This window comes from Amia ocellicauda, chromosome 7 (assembly GCF_036373705.1).
Source record: "Amia ocellicauda isolate fAmiCal2 chromosome 7, fAmiCal2.hap1, whole genome shotgun sequence".
Classification (NCBI taxonomy): Eukaryota; Metazoa; Chordata; class Actinopteri; order Amiiformes; family Amiidae; genus Amia; species Amia ocellicauda.
The window spans coordinates 43,587,099-43,607,671 of NC_089856.1; the positions used below are offsets into that span (position 1 = coordinate 43,587,099).

At 42.2% G+C, this 20,573-nt stretch overlaps 1 protein-coding gene across 1 annotated transcript; it reads left to right on the forward strand.

Moving 5' to 3' along the window:
- Positions 1-12,144: 12,144 nt before the first annotated feature.
- LOC136753563 (uncharacterized) lies at positions 12,145-20,147 on the forward strand. Its single transcript, XM_066709789.1, has 2 exons — positions 12,145-12,412; positions 12,570-20,147. Exon 2 carries the CDS (start codon positions 13,508-13,510, stop codon positions 19,346-19,348), a length of 5,841 nt encoding a protein of 1,946 aa, XP_066565886.1. The 5' UTR covers positions 12,145-12,412; positions 12,570-13,507; the 3' UTR covers positions 19,349-20,147.
- The last annotated feature ends 426 nt before the right edge of the window (positions 20,148-20,573 follow it).

The following is a 20,573-nucleotide window of genomic DNA, read 5'->3' on the forward strand; positions in this document are numbered from 1 at the left end:
AACAGGCTTGTGCTTCCTGCAGGTAAAAGAAGTGAGGGATCCACGGCCAGCCTGAGGTCACCAGTCTGAAGCATGTGGCAAAGCCAAGAAAATAGGACATTTGATAGAGAAAAGTGACTGAAATATAATTAAAAGGAAAGACATTGTTCACACATTTGCAGTCGGTCCAGAAAATGCCCAACATAATCACCTGTATAGGAATAACATATTTGACCGCCACTCTTGTAGTTTCTGTAGGGCAGGGATGGGTGTGATTAAAGATCTGAGTGAGAATACCTTGGAAACATAGGATGAAATATTGGTTGTGATATATATACAGTGAGGGAAAAAAGTATTTGATCCCCTGCTGATTTTGTACATTTACCCACTGGCAAAGAAATGATCAGTCTATAATTTTAATGGTAGGTGTATTTTAACAGTGAGAGACAGAATAACAAAAAAAAAATCCAGAAAAACGCATTTCAAAAAAGTTATAAATTGATTTGCATGTTAATGAGGGAAATAAGTATTTGATCCCCTATCAATCAGCAAGATTTCTGGCTCCCAGGTGTCTTCTACAGGTAACAACCTGAGATTACCTCAGCTCGTTACCTGTATAAAAGACACCTGTCCACAGAAGCAATCAATCAATCAGATTCCAAACTCTCCACCATGGCCAAGACCAAAGAGCTGTCCATGGATGTTAGGGACAAGATTGTAGACCTACACAAGGCTGGAATGGGCTACAAGACCATCGCCAAGCAGCTTGGTGAGAAGGTGACAACAGTTGGTGCGATTATTCGCAAATGGAAGAAACACAAAATAACTGTCAGTCTCCCTCGGTCTGGGGCTCCATGCAAGATCTCACCTCGTGGAGTTTCAATGATCATGAGAACGGTGAGGAATCAGCCCAGAACTACACGGGAGGATCTTGTTAATGATCTCAAGGCAGCTGGGACCATAGTCACCAAGAAAACAATTGGTAACACACTACGCTGTGAAGGACTGAAATCCTGCAGCGCCCGCAAGGTCCCCCTGCTCAAGAAAGCACATGTACAGGCCTGTCTGAAGTTTGCCAATGAACATCTGAATGATTCAGAGGAGAACTGGGTGAAAGTGTTGTGGTCAGATGAAACCAAAATCGAGCTCTTTGGCATCAACTCAACTCGTCGTGTTTGGAGGAGGAGGAATGACCCCAAGAACACCATCCCCACCGTCAAACATGGAGGTGGAAACATTTTGCTTTGGGGGTGTTTTTCTGCTAAGGGGACAGGACAACTGCACCGCATCAAAGGGACGATGGACGGGGCCATGTACCGTCAAATCTTGGGTGAGAACCTCCTTCCCTCAGCCAGGGCATTGAAAATGGGTCGTGGATGGGTATTCCAGCATGACAATGACCCAAAACACACAGCCAAGGCAACAAAGGAGTGGCTCAAGAAGAAGCACATTAAGGTCCTGGAGTGGCCTAGCTAGTCTCCAGACCTTAATCCCATAGAAAATCTGTGGAGGGAGCTGAAGGTTCGAGTTGCCAAACGTCAGCCTCGAAACCTTAATGACTTGGAGAGGATCTGCAAAGAAGAGTGGGAAAAAATCCCTCCTGAGATGTGTGCAAACCTGGTGGCCAAGTACAAGAAACGTCTGACCTCTGTGATTGCCAACAGGGTTTTGCCACCAAGTACTAAGTCGAAGGGGTCAAATACTTATTTCCCTCATTAACATGCAAATCAATTTATAACTTTTTCGAAATTCGTTTTTCTGGATTTTTTTGTTGTTATTCTGTCTCTCACTGTTAAAATACAGCTACCATTAAAATTATAGACTGATCATTTCTTTGTCAGTGGGCAAACGTACAAAATCAGCAGGGGATCAAATACTTTTTTCCCTCACTGTATATATATATCTTTATTTCAGCATTGAATAGCTCCATTTTAAAATCCAGAAAACCAAGGAACACTAAAAGCTAACGGTCAATCTGTTTTTCTTAATCCATGTTCAAATGATTTTATGGGCATTATTTGCCTCATGGTGGTGTAAACATGTATTAACACGTGATGTAATATGAATTCAACATAACGTTTATTCCTGTAAAATGTTCAGATATTTTCTTTCAACCCAAGCTTCAGAGAGAGGTTTTATCTTAGCAATGCACCGTGCACACAGGCTGACTTTGAAATGTGTTTGCAGACCATCTCTCTCCACTTTGCAGTCGAATTTCACAGATACGTGATTCACATTATCAGACCTTTGATCCCCAGGCCAAGGGGCCTAGTTTAACTCAATCTAATTGTTGGAAACTAAGCTCAGTTCTGCTTTTTTAAACAGCAGATAAAAATATAGTAGAGATTTTATTTTACATAGAAATGGGTTTTTCATGGTCAACAGGTGACCAGTTAAGATTCCCGTCTTATACATGACCATAGGTTGACTGTGAGGTTGATAGCACACAATTTCTACAATAATCCCTAGAATACCTCTGTATTTCTCTGAAAATACAATTTCCATCCCATTCTGAAGTAGTGAATGTGTTTGACATCGGCTTTCTGTCCCAATGCATATCAAATATATAATCAAATTACATTTACCCTTTGGTAGATATCCAAAATTATCCAACAATCAGCAGCAACAACTGATGGTTAATAGGGTCACACAGTGCAACAAGATTGTACAATAGCATATCATAAAAACCACGGCAATGCAACAGATCTGGGTGTCAGTCAATCATACAATAAGAACATAAGAAGATAAGAAAGTGTACAAATGAGAGGAGGCCATTCAACCCATCGTGCTCATTTGGTGTCCATTAATAACTAGGAAAGGATCCTATCCAGTCTGATTTTGAATGTTCCCAAATTGTCTCTTCAGCCACATTGCTGGGGAGTTTGTTCAGATTGTGACGCCTCTCTGTGTGAAGAAGTGTCTCCTGTTTTCTGTCTTGAATGTCTTGAAGCTCAATTTCCATTAGTGTCCCCGGGTGCATGTGTCCCTGCTGATCTGGAAAAGCTCCTCTGGTTTGATGTGGTCGATGCCTTTCATGGTTTTGAAGACTTGAGTCAAGTCCCCACGTAGTCTCCTCTGTTCCAGGGTGAAAAGGTTCAGTGCAACCTTTGACTGCCAGACACCAGCAACTAGGGAAAGGCTGGTGGAGGCAATATAATTAATTGATTGTGGTTCAGTAGTCATTAGCAATGTTTTAAGAAGAGTCGAGGTTCCGGCAGTTCATCCAAGATGGCCATGCCGGGCTGTGGCATCATTTCGTCATGATCAATATCAGAAAGCACTACCGAAATCGGCTGAACTGCATCATCACATTCCTCAGGTTTGTGTGAGTGCACCCTGCAGAGACTCTGTTATTAAACACTGCATGGTTCCCCGGTGGCAAGTCCATTTTGCCCCCCCACTCTCTGTGAACTCTGCTCCTCTCTATAGAATGAATATCCACTCGTGAGATTGGTCTTTCACCTGTCCCCCGGAGAACAGGTTTGGAAACCACAGGAACTGGATTTCCAAGAGCAATGGCGATGGATAGCTCGAGTAGAACTGACTCAACTCATGGGGCACGAGAGACCACTACCAAATCTTACTGCTTAATTCAACTCTGCCATTTACAAAACGCGATAGCCTTAATTATTTCTAAAGGATATACAATTAAATTAATCCAAACTAATTTGACAGAAGGTACAATCAGGAAAATTACCAAGCACCAAGCACCAAGCATCTTATCAGGCTAAAGAAAGAAGGAAGGAGAGAGAAAGAAAGAAACGTATTTGGCTAATGTTCACATGGACTGGGTTATGTTTTATACACTGTGATATTAAAGAGCTTAAGCACCTTTTGCAAATGTGACAATGTGTGAGGCCCATTAAAATACTATTTTCGGTTCTAATGACTCCTGATACGAGTTTCTGTATTTGTCTCTTTTTATAATTATGCTTCACGAGAATGGGGGAACCGCAGATAATACTTCTCCGTCTGTTAAATGCCTGCAGTCAAAGAATGCGACCGCCTGCTGCGCGAGGAGCTGTCTGTCTGACTGTGCAACTAAATATTTAATGGCAGTGTATGAAAACACACTGGCAATTTCTACGCGCCTTTTTCATTTTTGCCAGTTTTTTTTATTCCACTGAATGTAATGAAGTTTGTTATCACCTACAGATAGCACTTCTTCAAAGCGGCTTGTGAAAACGACTGAGTCTTAAAGGTTACACAGCAGTGGGGAAGTTGGGACTTTGGAAAACGCATTCACACCGGAGATTTTTTTTGACACCAGAACAAAGATAATCTCCTCCTTGACAAAGACAGGGAAGAAGTAAACTTGACTTTGATCTGGACCAAATCAAACCTTTGGCCCATACTGGCAATCACAACTTATGATTCCAGGACTTTCTAGTTTGAATTCTCTCTTCCTAATGCAAATCCACCATTAAGGACATTGTGTTTAATTTGTCTTTTCTGTTGTTCCTCATGCCTGTATACATTAATAGGTATAGGTTTTGTTCCACACATTACTGCACAATCCTTTAGAAATAGCAATGACCATCATAAGGAATACACATTCCTTTAAAACATGACCTTCGACCTTGTGAAAGCATCCCTTGTTATCTTCGCACACTCCCTGTACCTGGTAGAATCACTCTGTATTAGCACCAGGACAAAACTTTATAATTACCAGCCAGTAAACTTTTCTCCGAGTTGCCTTTGCGCGCTGACCTTCTCCGACTATGTACTTACTCCGTCAATGAGTTCAGCTATCTGGCAGCGATGACAACATCAGGGTTTAATTGCTATAGCAGCTTTTCCATCTGGAGATGTCCAGGGTTAGCCCACTTGTCAACAAACTGTGATTACAAGCCTGTAAAAAGCCTGTACTTGGAAGCGATGTGGTCCACGTCACAATAGAAGGGCAAGCGAGTCTGTCAAAGCGTTTGTCAAAACCTAATGTGAAATCCAGTCCTTAATGTGCTTTTTTTTCGGTAGCGAGAGTCTGTGTGTGTGTGTGTGTATATGTGTGTGTGTGTGGCTTTTCCCTGCCATGTGCTACGGGGAGAGTCAATGCAGATCGCTGGCACTCTGTCAGTGTCACATTACGTGGGGACCTGCCAGCTTGCCAGCACTGCAGTTCAAAAGGGTGGCCACCACTTGTTAAGGAACCGTCTGTGGCAGACCTGACGGGCACGGCGACTCCCGGGTCTAAAGTCAGAGCGCTCTCTCGCCCCCCTACCCCCCCTGCACCTTTGCAAAGCAGAAAAGCTGTTCTAGTCGGGCGCCCTGACAGCCCAGTGTCACGGTGCGAGGGAACACCAGGTGTGTTGTCGGTGCGAGGCAGCCGTGCGAGACAGCGGTCACGTCCACCTCATGTACAATAAGCCAACCTTAGGCAACCTCCTCTGATATCAGCTGCCCTTCTGGAACCAAAAGCCAGTTGTGGAAGGAAAACAAGAAAAGGTTTAACAGCCGAGTAAAAGCATTTTGGCCGGGGGATTCCTGATCTCTCTCTCGCAGAACCGACTCTGAACTAGGGCTGACCTCTTTTGTTGCACCACGGCCTTTAATTGGGCATCCAGAGAGCACCTGACCTTGCTATGCCAGAGACATCGAGGCTGTTTTGGCAGGGGCACGAATGTACAGCTGCTGAGAGAGACAACTGAGCCTATGCATTAGTCAGTGAAGGATCTAATGCCATTTAACTGGGTTTGCTTTCTTTGTGAAATTGTATTTTTAAAGTTAATAAGAATAGGGGGCCACAATTCCTATACTCGTGGAGTTTTTGAAGTGTTTTTGTTTAAACTGCTCCTGTGAATGAGAGGTGCTTGTTGAACACATCTAAACGTCTAGTCTAATAAGCAGAGGTTATAATTTGGGGATATTGTGCAATTTAACTCCTATTCAAATGGAAGAAAAACACCAACAAATTAATTCGTAGGTTCAGTAAATACCTTTTTAATCACACTTTCTAATCAAAGGTTGCTAATACTGTTTTTTTTAATGTTGTTGGTTTTTAGTGCATTGGAAGGGTTGTTTTCAGGGGCAAAATTAGGGAATATTGCCACTTAACTGAATATTGATCTTGTCTGGATTGTAAATTTTTTAAACAAACACAAAATACAGTTTTAGCCAGTGAGAAGTTGGGAGTACCACCTTTTAAGTGTTTATTTTCGCTGGCTGTGATTTCTGCAGAATTATGATCTTTTTCTCTTTTTCTCTGTTTCTGTTATATAATACTAAATTAATTCTACACTCATTAATATATCATTGCTTCTCTGAGTACACACCAGTTATGAAAATGAGGGAGGTGCAATTAAAAATAATAATCACGAGTTTCCGAAAGGCAAATGGGCTTCTGTTGTGCAGGCATTTAAAAGCAACCATTGCTATCTGGAATTCCACTTCATTTTATATTTTCACACTGATATTGAGTTGTTTTTGTAGACCACTGGTTTAGCTATCATGTTATCTCCTTGGTAGGTTTACTTCAAGTTTTCCGTGTGACCCCAGATTTTCAATCTTCCCTGTGTATGAATTTATAGTTTATTGCCTTGAATGGAGCAGGTAAAAAAAATGAAAAACAAATAAATAAAAAAGCATAGCTTCCTGCATCTCATACCAACCAATATTCATCACAAATAATAATACGAAGACAACCCAGCGAAAATGAGAAACAGCTTTACCTGTAAAATCAATATTGTGTGACACACATTTCCCATGAAATATTCAGTTTGGATAGTATAAAATCATGGAGCACAGTTTCCACCAAGGCTAAACAAATGAAATAGCTATTTCTCCACTGAGATGTAAACATAAATCAGCTCCGCAAAGCAGTCCACTGCAGGCCAAGGCTTCCTTAAAATTATCACATAATTGAGATTTTGATTTCTAGTTATTTATTATTGGCATGTTTACAAGGGAGGGCTCTCAAGATTAATTCATAATATTTCCGTTCTATTTGTTATCGCCAATAACATGTTGAAAAGTAAATGCCATTGCTGCTGTGTGTGATTTCTCTCTTCTTTGCTTCACAAACACAAACTACCAGGCCATTGTAAGATTGCTTATACAAAGAGAAAGAGTATGTATAGGTAAAATGTTCAATCCTCAAACTGAAATGATGGATTTGTTCAGAAAAACAGACATTTTATTTGGTTGTGAGACATATCAATGATTAAAACAAACAAACAAACAAAAGACTGTGACCTGAAGATTGCTTCAAATCAAATGTGCTTCGATTAAACTCCTACTAACCTTTAGATCTTGTATTAAACTGTGATGTTTATAAAGATCACAACAAATGCATTTTCATCACAATTAATACAATAAATCAAACTTTCCTTTAACAATACACATCTCCACCTTTAAAAGTAACAACAAATGAAAGCCGCTCTTGATTGTGTGTGTGTGTTTTTTCTCTCCACAGACGGAGCTGCCATTTCCCCGAAGCCACGTGCTCCGTGCGGAGAAACAGTCAGCGTTTGAAGGCAGAACACTGGTAAACAGCCAAGCCAATATCAGCAGAGGACGGCCTAGCCTGACATGTAATAGCTACTACAATGCACCATGACCTCAGCTTTTTCCGCAGAGAGAGGAACAGGTCAAGTGTGAAGTGTTTAAATGGAAATCTGCCGGGTTCTGGCAGTTTGGATGGCGAGAAACGACCTGCTACAGATGGAGAGGAGGAGGGGGGGAGCATTAATTTAACTTGAGGGCTGAAGCCACTGCAGAATTGATACGTTGTGGCTTTATTAAACTCTGCTTGCGCCGTGGACTGTAAGAAACCCCTCGAGGGCGGCTTTTTTTCCCGTCTTTTTTTGGGGGGGTGTTAAACAAAGTCACAGTTAATCTGCGGTGCCCACGCATCAAGGTCGGTTGTAAAGCCACCAGGTTAATTCACTAACCCTTGGGCTTGGATTTAAATCTATAAGTTCAATGTTTTTTTTTACAAAGTACATTTAATGTAGCCTTGGGCTGCCATGCTACATTGAGAGTCAGACCTAAAGTTGTAATCGCAAAAGCTTGTGTACAGTAAATCACATTGTGTTGAGTACAATAACATATGCTGCCTGCTCTGCTCGCTGTCGTACAAATGTGAGTGCCCGTGTCTTTTCAAGAAATGCACGTTGAGAAGCAATTGCAGTGTCTATAGTGTCGTTTTAAAGTCAGTCATGTGTTTGGCACACAACTATATCCGCACACTAGGAAGTAGAGACAAGAGGAACCAATTATTCTCTGCTCTCCCACTGTCAGCAAGTACATAGTGTGTAATTCCAGATCATTCAGGACAATAATTAGGTTCTATTATCGATGAAGATTGGTAGTTTATTAGCTGGGTCTATTAGCATGAGTCAGACAGGACTGTCACACAACCGCGAGTCCTGTTCCTTCTGGTCACCTGTGAAGCTGCAGGATGCTGTTTGTGTCTCACGTGTGAAAAGACACAGATGGCGTGTCAGCACATGTTTCTGAGGACACATTAGCTATATCTCTCCCACATTGGGCACTGAGGTCGTAGTGGTGAACAACGATTGGCAAATTCCAAACCTGGGACATAAAGGAAATACAATAATTGCCAAATCCCATACTGATTTAAAAGAGAGGAATGGGACTTCGGAGATAAACACAGGTACTGCAAACATCCGCCTTCCACTGTAGAGAAAGATTGAGATGCGGTCGTAGTCGTTCTTCTCTGGGCAGGATTATACACTTGGCATTTTAAACAAAGGAGTGTTCAGTCACACATGATGGCTGGTGGTGGCAAATACCACATTTCTCTGGTTGAGTACAGCTTGAGTCCAGAGGTTCTTTGATACCTGCTGAAACAGAAGAAAAGACATGTTGTTCACCTGCTATTAACTGACCTCTCTCACTGATGCATTGCATGCTATTAACACAAGGTATATTATTCTCATATGGAAACCCTTTACATTATTAATTTGCTGTTAATAGCTTCATCGTTATACCTATTCAAGTTGTAACCAAAACAGAACTGGACAAAATATATTCATTAACAAGGGCTGTAGCTCTTAGCGTTCAGAGCCCTTTAGAGCCAACATTAATATCGCACTGTCCAATGAAGACCTGTACCTGCATTTGCATGCATTTCCCTGGCAGTATTTGACTATGGCTACTATATCAAGCTTGTTATCTTTTCAATACTGCTTTATTATCGCTTTATTTATGTCGCAGATATTTAGCATGCAGACTCTTCATCTACATGAACAGCAGCTAAGTAAGAGCAATTTTCCTTATGTGGAAACAAATTAGTTGCTGTGCCCACTTAGCAGAGGCATATTAGCCGTGTGACATAACTCAGCTCCCAACTTTCATTGGAAGCATGGAGAGAAAAAAGAACATTTCACGATTAAGAAAACCACAGCAGAGGTTAGGGGCGAAATAAATAATTCAATGGGTAAAAGCTGAATCACTTTACACAACAGTCCTGAAGAAACTGCAATTGTGCTGAATTTAAATTGGCATCAGAAAGGAAAGAAATCTCAGCGTTGGCTAACCTTGCAGCAGCACGGCACATTCGAGTTGTATAAATATTGTTGTGGCCTCAGTTACTCCTGGCAATCTGTCTTGAGGCTGTGGACAAGCAAAATAACGTGCTGTTTAAAGAGGGGAGCAGAACAACCTTGAAAAGTGACTGTTTCCCCTCTCCCTGGGGTCACAGTAGGGTCTCAGAATTGCACTCAGTGGGCAGTTGGGCATCTCGCTGTGGACATGAATTTCAATGGCTTTCCGACTGAACCTCTCCGCAATGACCAAGGCGGGTTTGTAAATGCACAAATGAACCAATAAAGAGGGAAAGCATTTGTTTTATTTTTCTTCATGCCAATTGTTTACAGTGCAGGGCCGTCAGGGCTCAGCATCTCAAGTCATATGACTGTTATTTGTGTTATCCTTGTAAGTGTAAATTAAGCTTCTGTCTGTGCAGCCAATTCATGTAAGCCCCTGTTAAAAAGCAAAGGAACAAATATAGAATTATGATTATTATGAATCATAATAATAATATAATTCTTATTATTATAATCATCATAATCCTAGGAAGTCGAGACAGCATGTCAAAGCACTACAGAGGCATCACCATAAAAAACAGGTTAATTAATAATATTCAAGTTTGTACATTACCACTTACAGATCCTGTGGTACAATCTGAACTGAGATCTATGTAGTTTAATGCAGTGCATACAATCATCCAGGGACAACAGTGTATTATTTAATCACCATACTGACTGAAATTAATAGTTTTCCATGCATGCGATTACGCTATGACGTATAAATACATGCTATAACATACCTACAACAGTGTATGTTTTCCAACAATTGTCCAAACTGTAGACATCAGAAATTATATATTCTATAGAGACACATTATATAGAGACAGAGAGTACAATTCAGTCACTTTGCATCCAATGCATCTTTCTATTTTAATGACAATTACATGACTTCCATGGTTATTACGGCCACATTACGGCTTTGCAGTCCTAAACAAATGCTAATAACCTCACTATTTACGTGTTCTTTACATATTTATCTATTTACATATTAAAATACCAATAAAGGAGAAAACATTTAGTGTGTTGGGACTTTACATTCCTAAATGTTTAAACATGTTTAATTATTTATTGATATCTTTTTTTAAGTCTTTTTAATTTTTGTAAAGTTTTAACACATTACTTGATACGTATAATGATCTGGAAATATCCAGGTGTGTCGCCTTAAGAAAACAGACTGCTTTTTAATAACTGCAGAAACACTACTTGTAGCCCGTAGATCTTTCTCATGTATTAGTTACTTATTTTAAAGAAGGAAATTAGATAAGCTCTTAAGAAAAAAATACAATTCCTATAGCAAAAATAAATAAATAAATAACACAGCGTTGCAAAATAACCTGCCTCCAGAGTTCTTTAAAATCACATTATGTCCATTTCGGTAGGGCAGCGGAATCTTTTATGTATTACCTATCAGTATTAGTGTCCATCAAAGATCATTCTCATAAAGCCGAGACTTTAAATCTAATGGTATGAAATTGTTCATAGTCACTGCTTTCCATAACAGCATAATCTGGTTATTTTGCAATGCTTTTCTGGAGCTGGAATACGTTTGTGTTGGAGTTGGTAGCATAAAGGCATCTTCGTTTGTTTTAGCGCTGCAAAAGCATAAGAACAACAGCATTACGTTCACAGATGAGAGGAGACCGATCTGCCCATCTCGCACAATAGGTTGCCAGTCGGTTATTGATCTGGGCATCTCATCTGGCAGGTTCTTGAAGGATCTTCCCAATCAAAGAACAGGTCCTTGCTGCAACAATCTCCTACACAATTCGAACCAGTGCCCATTCCCCAGAATCAGTAATGGAGATGAATAAAACAAAGTGGATTTTGTTTATTATCAAATCCTTACACCATGCATCCAAAACACTGGTTGTTCCAAACTCCCAGAAAGCTTTGTGTAAAAATGGCTACTGTGTTCAATATGAAGCGCACGTTCTCTGAATTTCTCCTCATGCGCCCTGGTCCCTGTTTCACTATTGATCCTGAGGTTAACTTGGTCAATACCTTTAAGGATTTTTCAATTCAGGAGATAAAGAAAATCACAATATCATTCCATTCATCAAGGTTATTTATCAAGGTTATGTTTTTCTCAAAATTATACTCTCCCTGCCAGTCTAAACATAAATGACTGAAAATAACAAATAGTTAAATATATATTCAATCCTCACAGCTGAAGAATGACCCTCTCACAAATTGTGTTTATTGACACAAACCCTTTATATATATAGAAGAGATACATATTTAGTCATCTTCCATTGCTGTTCAACTTCCTCTTCAGCCTACACACACACACACAGGAACGCAATCACCGTCTGTATTGTAGATGATTTTGAAAGGTTCTACCAGTGACAGGCTTTGCTTTTCCAAATTGATTAGAAGCACTTGGATGGGTCTAGCATTGATGAATTGCATACGGTGCCGTTTCCTGCAGCCTATTATTACTTTCAAAGATACCATGACAAACCAAAGATCCGTGTTTGTGTTGCCTGACAAGGGATAATTTGTAGTCTGAGCAGAGGCCCTGCAGTCAGTGTCACTGATTGTGGTCCAGGCCAGAGTCAGACCCTGATAACAAATGGGATCGTTGTGTCTCTGTAACTGCCTCTCAGCTTTAGTTAAGTTTGTGACTATTTTTTTGGTTCCTACCTAAAATTAATAGGATATCGTAGAGGCGGAACTAATTAGCGCCATCCTTGTGTTCCGCACGTAATTAAAGGGGGCACAACATCTAAAGTGTAGAGCTAAAACATAGCATCGCAAGAGCTCTCCGAGCTAAGTAAATATTAAGAATGTAAAGATATCTAAATGTATATTATCCGAGTAAAGAAGACAAGGAAGAAGGCTTTTGAGATTTAGCCCCTCCTAAGTAGGAAGCAGCCTACGAGGTATGTTTCTTTTGTATCCAGTTGTCTGTGATATATTTCATGTGCATAGCTTGTGTTAACTAGTGTGTAACTATAACGGCACAAACTGTATTCAAGACATACATACATGCATTGTATTTATAATTTCCTTTTATTTTTTTTCTCTCTTTCAACCCAGTTCTCACGGGTTGACATGATATGTTGTTGAAATAAAACCCCGTTTTTTAACCAAGACCTCGTGCTTCGTGTTGACTACTGGAGGGAGCTACAGTGAGAACTCGTCTGCTCCGCATGAGGAGGCGAGGAAGACGGCATCGGAGAGCGCGAGTCGTGGCTGGGCTGAGACATCTCCATCGCAGCGCGCGCCTTCACAGACGGCATCGGAGAGCGCGAGTCGTGGTCGGGCCGAGACATCCGCACATGACAGCGCGAGAAGAGGCAGCGCCCACGGAAGAATCAGGTTTCATAACGCAAATTAAGCTGTAATTCAGAGACATTAAGCGTTCTGGGCAAGAGAATGAGACATTTCTTTGCATTTCCCATTAGTTAATGTTTTGTTTACTTACCTTTTCTCAAATTGAAGTGGATTGATATTGCTACTGTGTTGATATTGTGTCTACTGATGAGTAGGATGTGAATATTAAGAACTATTAGTACCGAGAGTAAGGCAGAATTGGTCATATTTAGACTTAAAAGTGAATGGTTATTACTTAATGTGGTATATGTACAAGTTTAACTAAGAGTTAATATTTTTGGTTTGTTTAATTTCATTTGTGGTAATTTAAGATTTAAATAAGGCCATATATAACTATAACAAGTTATCAGGCAAGAAGACCATAGCTCCATAGATCACAAAGTGAGTGTTACTAGTCTTTGAGTACAGTTAGTACAGTTTTTATTTTGGAAAAAGCAAGTTAATTTAGCTGCAGAGAGTAATTTTTCTCCAAAGTAGTGTCAGTAGCTGCAAGTAATTAAAGGCTGACTATTCACATATCAGAGATTAAAAACAACTACTCAATTGAGCTTAAGCTAAGTTAAACATAACTTAGATTATTGTGAACAAGGTAATTTACTCAACTAAAAAACAAGTTTAGATTTAAACCAAACTAAAGCAAAATGTCAGAGTTTGAGCTTTTCTTTGAGAGTGACAAAGAGGGTGCAGGTGAAGACGCGCAGCAGCACTGCGCAGACATGCAACCACAAGCTGCTGAAGGCACAGGAGATAACCACACTTCCTCACAAGAGCCACATAGAAGCCAAAGGGTCCGCAGGTTTACGGAAAAGGGCCAAGAACTGCACGATCAGCAAGTAAGAAGATTTGCACACCGTTTCAGTGTGAGCTACGAGAAGTGGAAAGCTATCGCTAAGGATGCCAAACAAGCGCTGAGTGGACAATGCTCAAACAACCTGCTGCGTGACCACATTACTAAGATAAGCAATGCCTCAGATAATCTGAACGTTGTTTATGAAGATTTAAGGCACATTGACATTCCCGACCAAGACACACGTCGCAGAGCAGACACCTGCGAAGCAGTAACAAGAACAATCATCCAGACTGCAAAGGCTCTTCTAGACACAAGAGGGGGTGAAGAACAAAGAGTGAAATCAATAGAGCCTGTAATTGAAGCTGCAGCCTCAGACAAAGTAAGCGTCAACTCTCACCGCACCAAGTCGTCTGCTCATTCTCAAACTAACTCAAGAATAACATCCCGTTCAAGCCAGTCTTCTGCAAGACGAGATGCTGCTGCTGAAGTTGCTGCCAATGAAGCCACTTTAAAAGTACTGCTAGAGCAAGAACGTCATATCAAAGAACTTGAAAGACTCGAAACTGAAGCAGCCAATTTACGAGCTAATCAAGAGGCTGAAAATGCAGAAAGACAAAGGGTGCTGGAAGCCAAGCGCAGAGAACTAGAAAGATTGGAGACAATCAAGAAGCTAGAGGCTGCTAAGGCGAGACAGCAAGTATATGAACAAAGTGAATGCTCAGATGAAGAAATATTTGGGCTGCTCCATCAATGTGTCCCTCCGAAGGAGAATGAGGAAGTCAAGCATGAAAGTAGCCTATTGCAGCATTGCTCCCCACCTCACTCTCTGACACAACCAAAACAAGAAGACAATACTGCAGCTCTTGTTAGAGCATTCGCAGAGTCCATCAGTGCGAGTCGTCTTCCCGTACCTGAACCAACAACGTTCAACGGCGACCCACTCAGATTTAATGACTGGAAAGTCTCCTTTCAGACACTTATTGACAGGAAAAACATACCAGCTGAAGAGAAAATATACTATCTGCGAAAGTATGTGGGTGGACCAGCCAAAAAGGCCATTGAAGGCTACTTCTTGCTAGGCACAGAGTCAGCTTATTGTGCAGCGTGGACCATCCTAGAAGAGAGATACGGCAATCCATTCCTTATCGCCAAGGCCTTCAGAGATAAGCTTGATACGTGGCCCAAAATAAACTCTAAGGGGAGTGTGGAACTTCAAGAACTCGCTGACTTCCTTCGCAGCTGTGAGGCGGCCATGTCTCAGATCAGAGGTCTTGAAGTACTCAACGACTGCAACGAAAATCAGAAAATACTCTCTAAACTTCCAGACTGGCTGACCTCAAGATGGAATAGGAAGGTGATAGAAGTGGAAGAACAAAGTCACACGTTCCCAAGCTTTAGCCAGTTCGTCAAGTTTCTCACACGTGAAGCCAAAATCGCCTGTAACCCAATAACGTCCCTCCACGCTCTAAAACCAAGTGAAAATGAGAAGATCAAGGTTTCAAAGACAAGAGGTCATGGAGCAAAGGTATTGGCAACCAACTCAGACGAGAAAGCTGTTACCACAAGCTGTGTCTTCTGTGAGAAGGCAGGTCACAGTCTACACAAGTGTCGCAAATTTATGGATGAGACTATTTCAGAGCGAGTCAAGTTTGTTCAAGAGAAGAAATTGTGTTTCGGCTGTCTGAAGTTTGGCCATCGCTCGAAGGACTGTGAAAACAGAGAGATCTGCGATATGTGTGAAAAAAGACATCCAGCTTGCCTCCATGATAATCGCACCAAAGAAGAAAGGATGTCAACACGGCTTAGTGGAGCAGGGAACAGTGGCAAGTCAAGGGAAAGGAAAATAGAGCGGCCACAAGATAGGGCAGCAAGATCATCACGTGAGTCAACATCCAACAGAGTTTTACAGAATGTTAAAGACACTCATACATCCACAGTCATTCCAGTGTGGTTGTCAGTCACAAGTGAGCCAGATCGTGAAGTTCTTGTGTATGCACTCCTCGATACACAGAGCGACACGACATTCATCCTGGAAGAAACGGCAAAGACTCTTCACACAAAGAAGGAACCAGTTCAGCTAAAGCTCTCCACAATGGCTTCAAGAAACACAGTTGTGTCCTGTCGGAAACTGACTGGACTACAAGTGAGAGGATTCTACTCAGACAAGATAATTCCTCTGCCAGTGACCTACTCAAGAGAATTCATCCCTGCAAACAGAGATCATATTCCCACACCAGAGACTGCAAAGGCATGGCCTCATCTGGAACACGTCGCAGACGAGATTGCTCCTCAACAAAGCTGCGACGTGGGCCTGCTAATCGGCTACAACTGTCCTCAAGCTCTTGTCCCAAGGCAAGTGGTGCCTGGTAAAGAAAATCAGCCCTTTGCTCAGAGAACAGACCTGGGCTGGAGCGTAGTTGGCTATGGCAACCCATGTCTTGACTATGGAGATGAAATTGGAATAAGTCACCAGGTCATCGTGAGGCAAGTGATGCCTGGTCTTCAGTCCTCTTCAAACCTCACAAGCGAAGTTCACTATGTCTGTAGAACTCAAGTCAAAGAGGTAGTCTCACCTGCAGATGTCATCAAGGTGCTGGAATCGGACTTTGTCGAAAGGTCTTTGGAGGACAGTCACATCTCTCAAGAGGATCTCCGATTCCTGTCAAAGATGGAAAGAGGCATCAGGCTCAAGGACAATGGTCATTATGAGATGCCACTGCCATTCAAGAATGAAAGACCCAACTTACCAGATAACATGGTGTGCGCCATCCACCGTCTCAGATGCCTAGAACGGAAGCTGAAAAGAAACAAACAGTACTACAAAGACTACAAGACCTTCATGGATGAGATCATAACACGTGGAGATGCAGAAAGGGTCCCAGAAGAAGACCTCAATAAAGCTCCAGCATGGTACATCCCACACCATGGGGTGTATCATCCCCAAAAGCCTGGGAAGATACGTGTTGTCTTCGATTGTTCGGCGAGATTTCAAGAGACATCCTTAAACGACCATCTCCTGACCGGTCCAGAGCTGACAAACACCTTGGTGGGAGTTCTGTGTCGTTTCCGGAAAGGTCCAGTGGCAATCATGTGTGACATTGAACGCATGTTCCACCAGTTCCACGTTAAAGCAGAAGACCAAGATTACCTAAGATTCCTGTGGTGGGAGAATGGAAATCTTGAAGCCAAACCATCCATCTACCGGATGAAGGTCCACTTGTTTGGCGCTGCTTCATCACCTGGCTGCGCTAACTATGGACTCAAGCACCTCGCAGCCGAAGGACACGGACACTTCAGTGAAGCCACCATCAAGTTCATTCAGAAGAACTTTTACGTTGATGACGGCTTGTCAAGCTTAGCGTCTGAAAGCCAAGCTATTCAGTTAGTGAAGGAGGCAAGAGAGCTCTGCAACAAAGGCAAACTCAGGCTGCACAAGTTCATTTCCAACAGCAAGAAAGTCCTAGCCTCAATCCCCAAAGAAGAATGTGCAAAAGCCGCCCAAGACCTGGACATGGCCCTGGGAGAGCTACACGTGGAAAGAGCACTTGGCATACAGTGGTGCGTGGCTTCTGACGAGTTCCAGTTCAGAGTGATTGTGAAAGAAAATCCACTTACCCGAAGAGGAGTTTTATCCACTGTCGCTTCAGTATACGATCCACTCGGATTTGTGGCACCGTTCATCCTGGTGGGAAAACAGATTCTGCAGCAGATGTGTCATAACAAGCTCAGTTGGGATGACATCTTACCTGATGATCTTCGACCCCTGTGGGAGTTTTGGCTCCAAGACCTGCAAAACCTGGCTGGTGTAAAGATTCAGAGATGCTACATTCCATTAAACTTTAAGGTTCAGAGCTACGAGCTCCATCATTTCTCTGATGCCAGCGTGTCAGGTTATGGCGAGTGTTCGTACCTCAGAGCAGTCAGTGCATCAGGTGAAGTCCACTGCTCTTTGGTAATGGGGAAGTCAAGAGTAGCCCCTGCTAAGGTTACCACCATACCAAGACTTGAGCTGTCAGCAGCAGTCGTAGCCGTCCGCACCAGTGACATGCTCAAAAGGGAACTGGAGATAGATTGCCTACAGGAATTCTTCTGGACCGATTCAAAGGTTGTCCTCGGATACATCAGTAACGAGGCCAGGAGATTTCATGTGTTCGTGGCAAACCGTGTGGAACGCATCAAGCAAAGTACGGAGTCTGCGCAATGGAGGTATGTGGCTTCCGAAGAGAATCCAGCAGATCATGCCTCAAGAGGTCTTGCAGCAAAACAACTTGTAGCTTCCAACTGGTTCACGGGTCCAAGCTTTCTTTGGCAGAAAGAGCTGACCAGCGAAGTAGTCAAGGTGGGAGAGATTGCAAGTAGTGATCCAGAGATCAAGAAGGCCCAGGCTCATGACACCCTGGCAAAGGAAATAAGGTCACTGTTAGATTGTCTACGAAAGTTCTCTGACTGGTCAAGAATGGTGAAAGCTATAGCCAGACTAAAGCGGCGTGCAAGGGAAGCGAAAGGCCTCAGGCCAAGGTCCTGGGAAAGCACCAGTTTAGAGGAAAGGAGAGATGCAGAGCTCAGCATAATCAAGATGGTCCAACAAGCAACCCTCTCTCAAGAAATACAGGGCATCCAGTGTCATAAGAACTCACAAATCAAAGACAAGGCCAACAAGTTACACAAGTTGGGTCCATTCCTGGATGACCAAGGTATCCTCAGAGTCGGAGGCCGCTTAACTCATGCTGCTCTTCATCCACATGTGAAGCATCCAGCTGTTCTCCCTAGAGACAGTCACGTGTCGGCATTACTCGTCAAGCACTATCACGAGAGAGTGCACCATCAGGGACGGGGAATGACCATAAATGAGATCCGATCCAATGGTATATGGATCCTGGGATGCAGCAGGGCAGTGTCATCCCATATTTACAAATGCACAACGTGCAGGAAGTTCAGAAGATGCACAGAACAACAAAGGATGGCAAATCTCCCGGAAGATCGAATGGAAACAACCCCTCCATTTACTTACTGCGGGATGGACTGCTTCGGGCCATTCCACATCAAGGAAGGAAGAAAAGAGTTAAAGCGTTATGGACTCTTACTTACCTGCATGTGTTCCAGAGCAGTGCATATTGAAATGCTCGACGACTTGACCACAGATGCCTTCATTAACGCTCTGCGTTCATGCATCGCTATTCGTGGAATAGTACGGCAAATAAGGTGTGATCAAGGGACAAACTTTGTTGGTGCCAGGCGTGAGTTCATTCAAGCATTAAAGGAGATGGATCAAGAGGAACTCAAAGAACTGAGATGTGAGTTCATCATGAACACCCCAGCTTCAAGTCATATGGGTGGCGTCTGGGAAAGACAAATTCGCACTATCAGAAGTGTCTTGACGTCCATTCTAGAACAGTCAGCCAGACAACTTGACTGCTCCTCACTACGAACGTTCCTATATGAAGTTATGGCGGTTGTAAATAGCAGACCTCTGACCACTGATCATCTGAACGATCCATCCTGTCCAGAGCCCTTGACACCAAATCACATCCTGACCATGAAATCCACGATCATCTCTCCACCTCCTGGAAAGTTCGTCAGGGAAGATCTGTACCTCCGTAAAAGATGGCGCAGAGTTCAACTCTTAGCCAACAACTTTTGGACACGGTGGAAAAAGGAATACCTCCTCAATCTCCAACAGAGACAGAAGTGAACCAAAGACCGCAGAAACGCTAAGGTCAATGATATTGTCATTTTGCAAGATGATGCTACACCACGAAACCAGTGGAAGTTAGCAAAGGTTATTGAAGTGTACCCAGGAAAGGACGGAAGAGTGAGAAGGCTCAAGTTGCTTATCGGCGATTCAACTCTGGATGGAAGAGGAAAGCGCATCTCTAAACCTGTTCATTTGGAGAGGCCCATCCATAAGACAGTTACATTGTTGGATGCAGACTGAAGACTCCAGCATCCTCTAGTCACTCTTTCAACTAGTTCTTAAGTTAAGATAATAAGTAAATAGTTAGTACTTTGAAATTAATATTATGTGCAGTTTATATGCAGTATGTGTGTCTCCAAGCTGTTCTGAGAAATCACTTGTGATTTGGTGGGAGTGTAACTGCCTCTCAGCTTTAGTTAAGTTTGTGACTATTTTTTTGGTTCCTACCTAAAATTAATAGGATATCGTAGAGGCGGAACTAATTAGCGCCATCCTTGTGTTCCGCACGTAATTAAAGGGGGCACAACATCTAAAGTGTAGAGCTAAAACATAGCATCGCAAGAGCTCTCCGAGCTAAGTAAATATTAAGAATGTAAAGATATCTAAATGTATATTATCCGAGTAAAGAAGACAAGGAAGAAGGCTTTTGAGATTTAGCCCCTCCTAAGTAGGAAGCAGCCTACGAGGTATGTTTCTTTTGTATCCAGTTGTCTGTGATATATTTCATGTGCATAGCTTGTGTTAACTAGTGTGTAACTATAACGGCACAAACTGTATTCAAGACATACATACATGCATTGTATTTATAATTTCCTTTTATTTTTTTTCTCTCTTTCAACCCAGTTCTCACGGGTTGACATGATATGTTGTTGAAATAAAACCCCGTTTTTTAACCAAGACCTCGTGCTTCGTGTTGACTACTGGAGGGAGCTACAGTCTCAGTAGCCCCCAGCTCTTGAATATGATAAGTGCTGGTGAACGGGGCATTTTAGGTGTATAGGGGGAGAAATAGGTTTTTTTTGTTCCCACCAAGGATGGAGTCATCAAGCAAAATGAAAGATCCTCATAACGATATTATCAATCACATATCCCGTTTAACCAGCCTCGAGATATAAATAGGTGTGCAGATCGAGACTGTCTGGTCTACTCCCATTCCTAATAATGAACTCATATGTCTGTTGGTTTCTCTTTTCACTTGGACCAATATAACATCTACACAACA

Coding starts and splice junctions, on each gene's coding strand:
- LOC136753563 (XM_066709789.1), top strand. CDS start 13,508: ATGTCAGAGTTTGAGCTTTTCTTTGAGAGTGACAAAGAGGGTGCAGGT.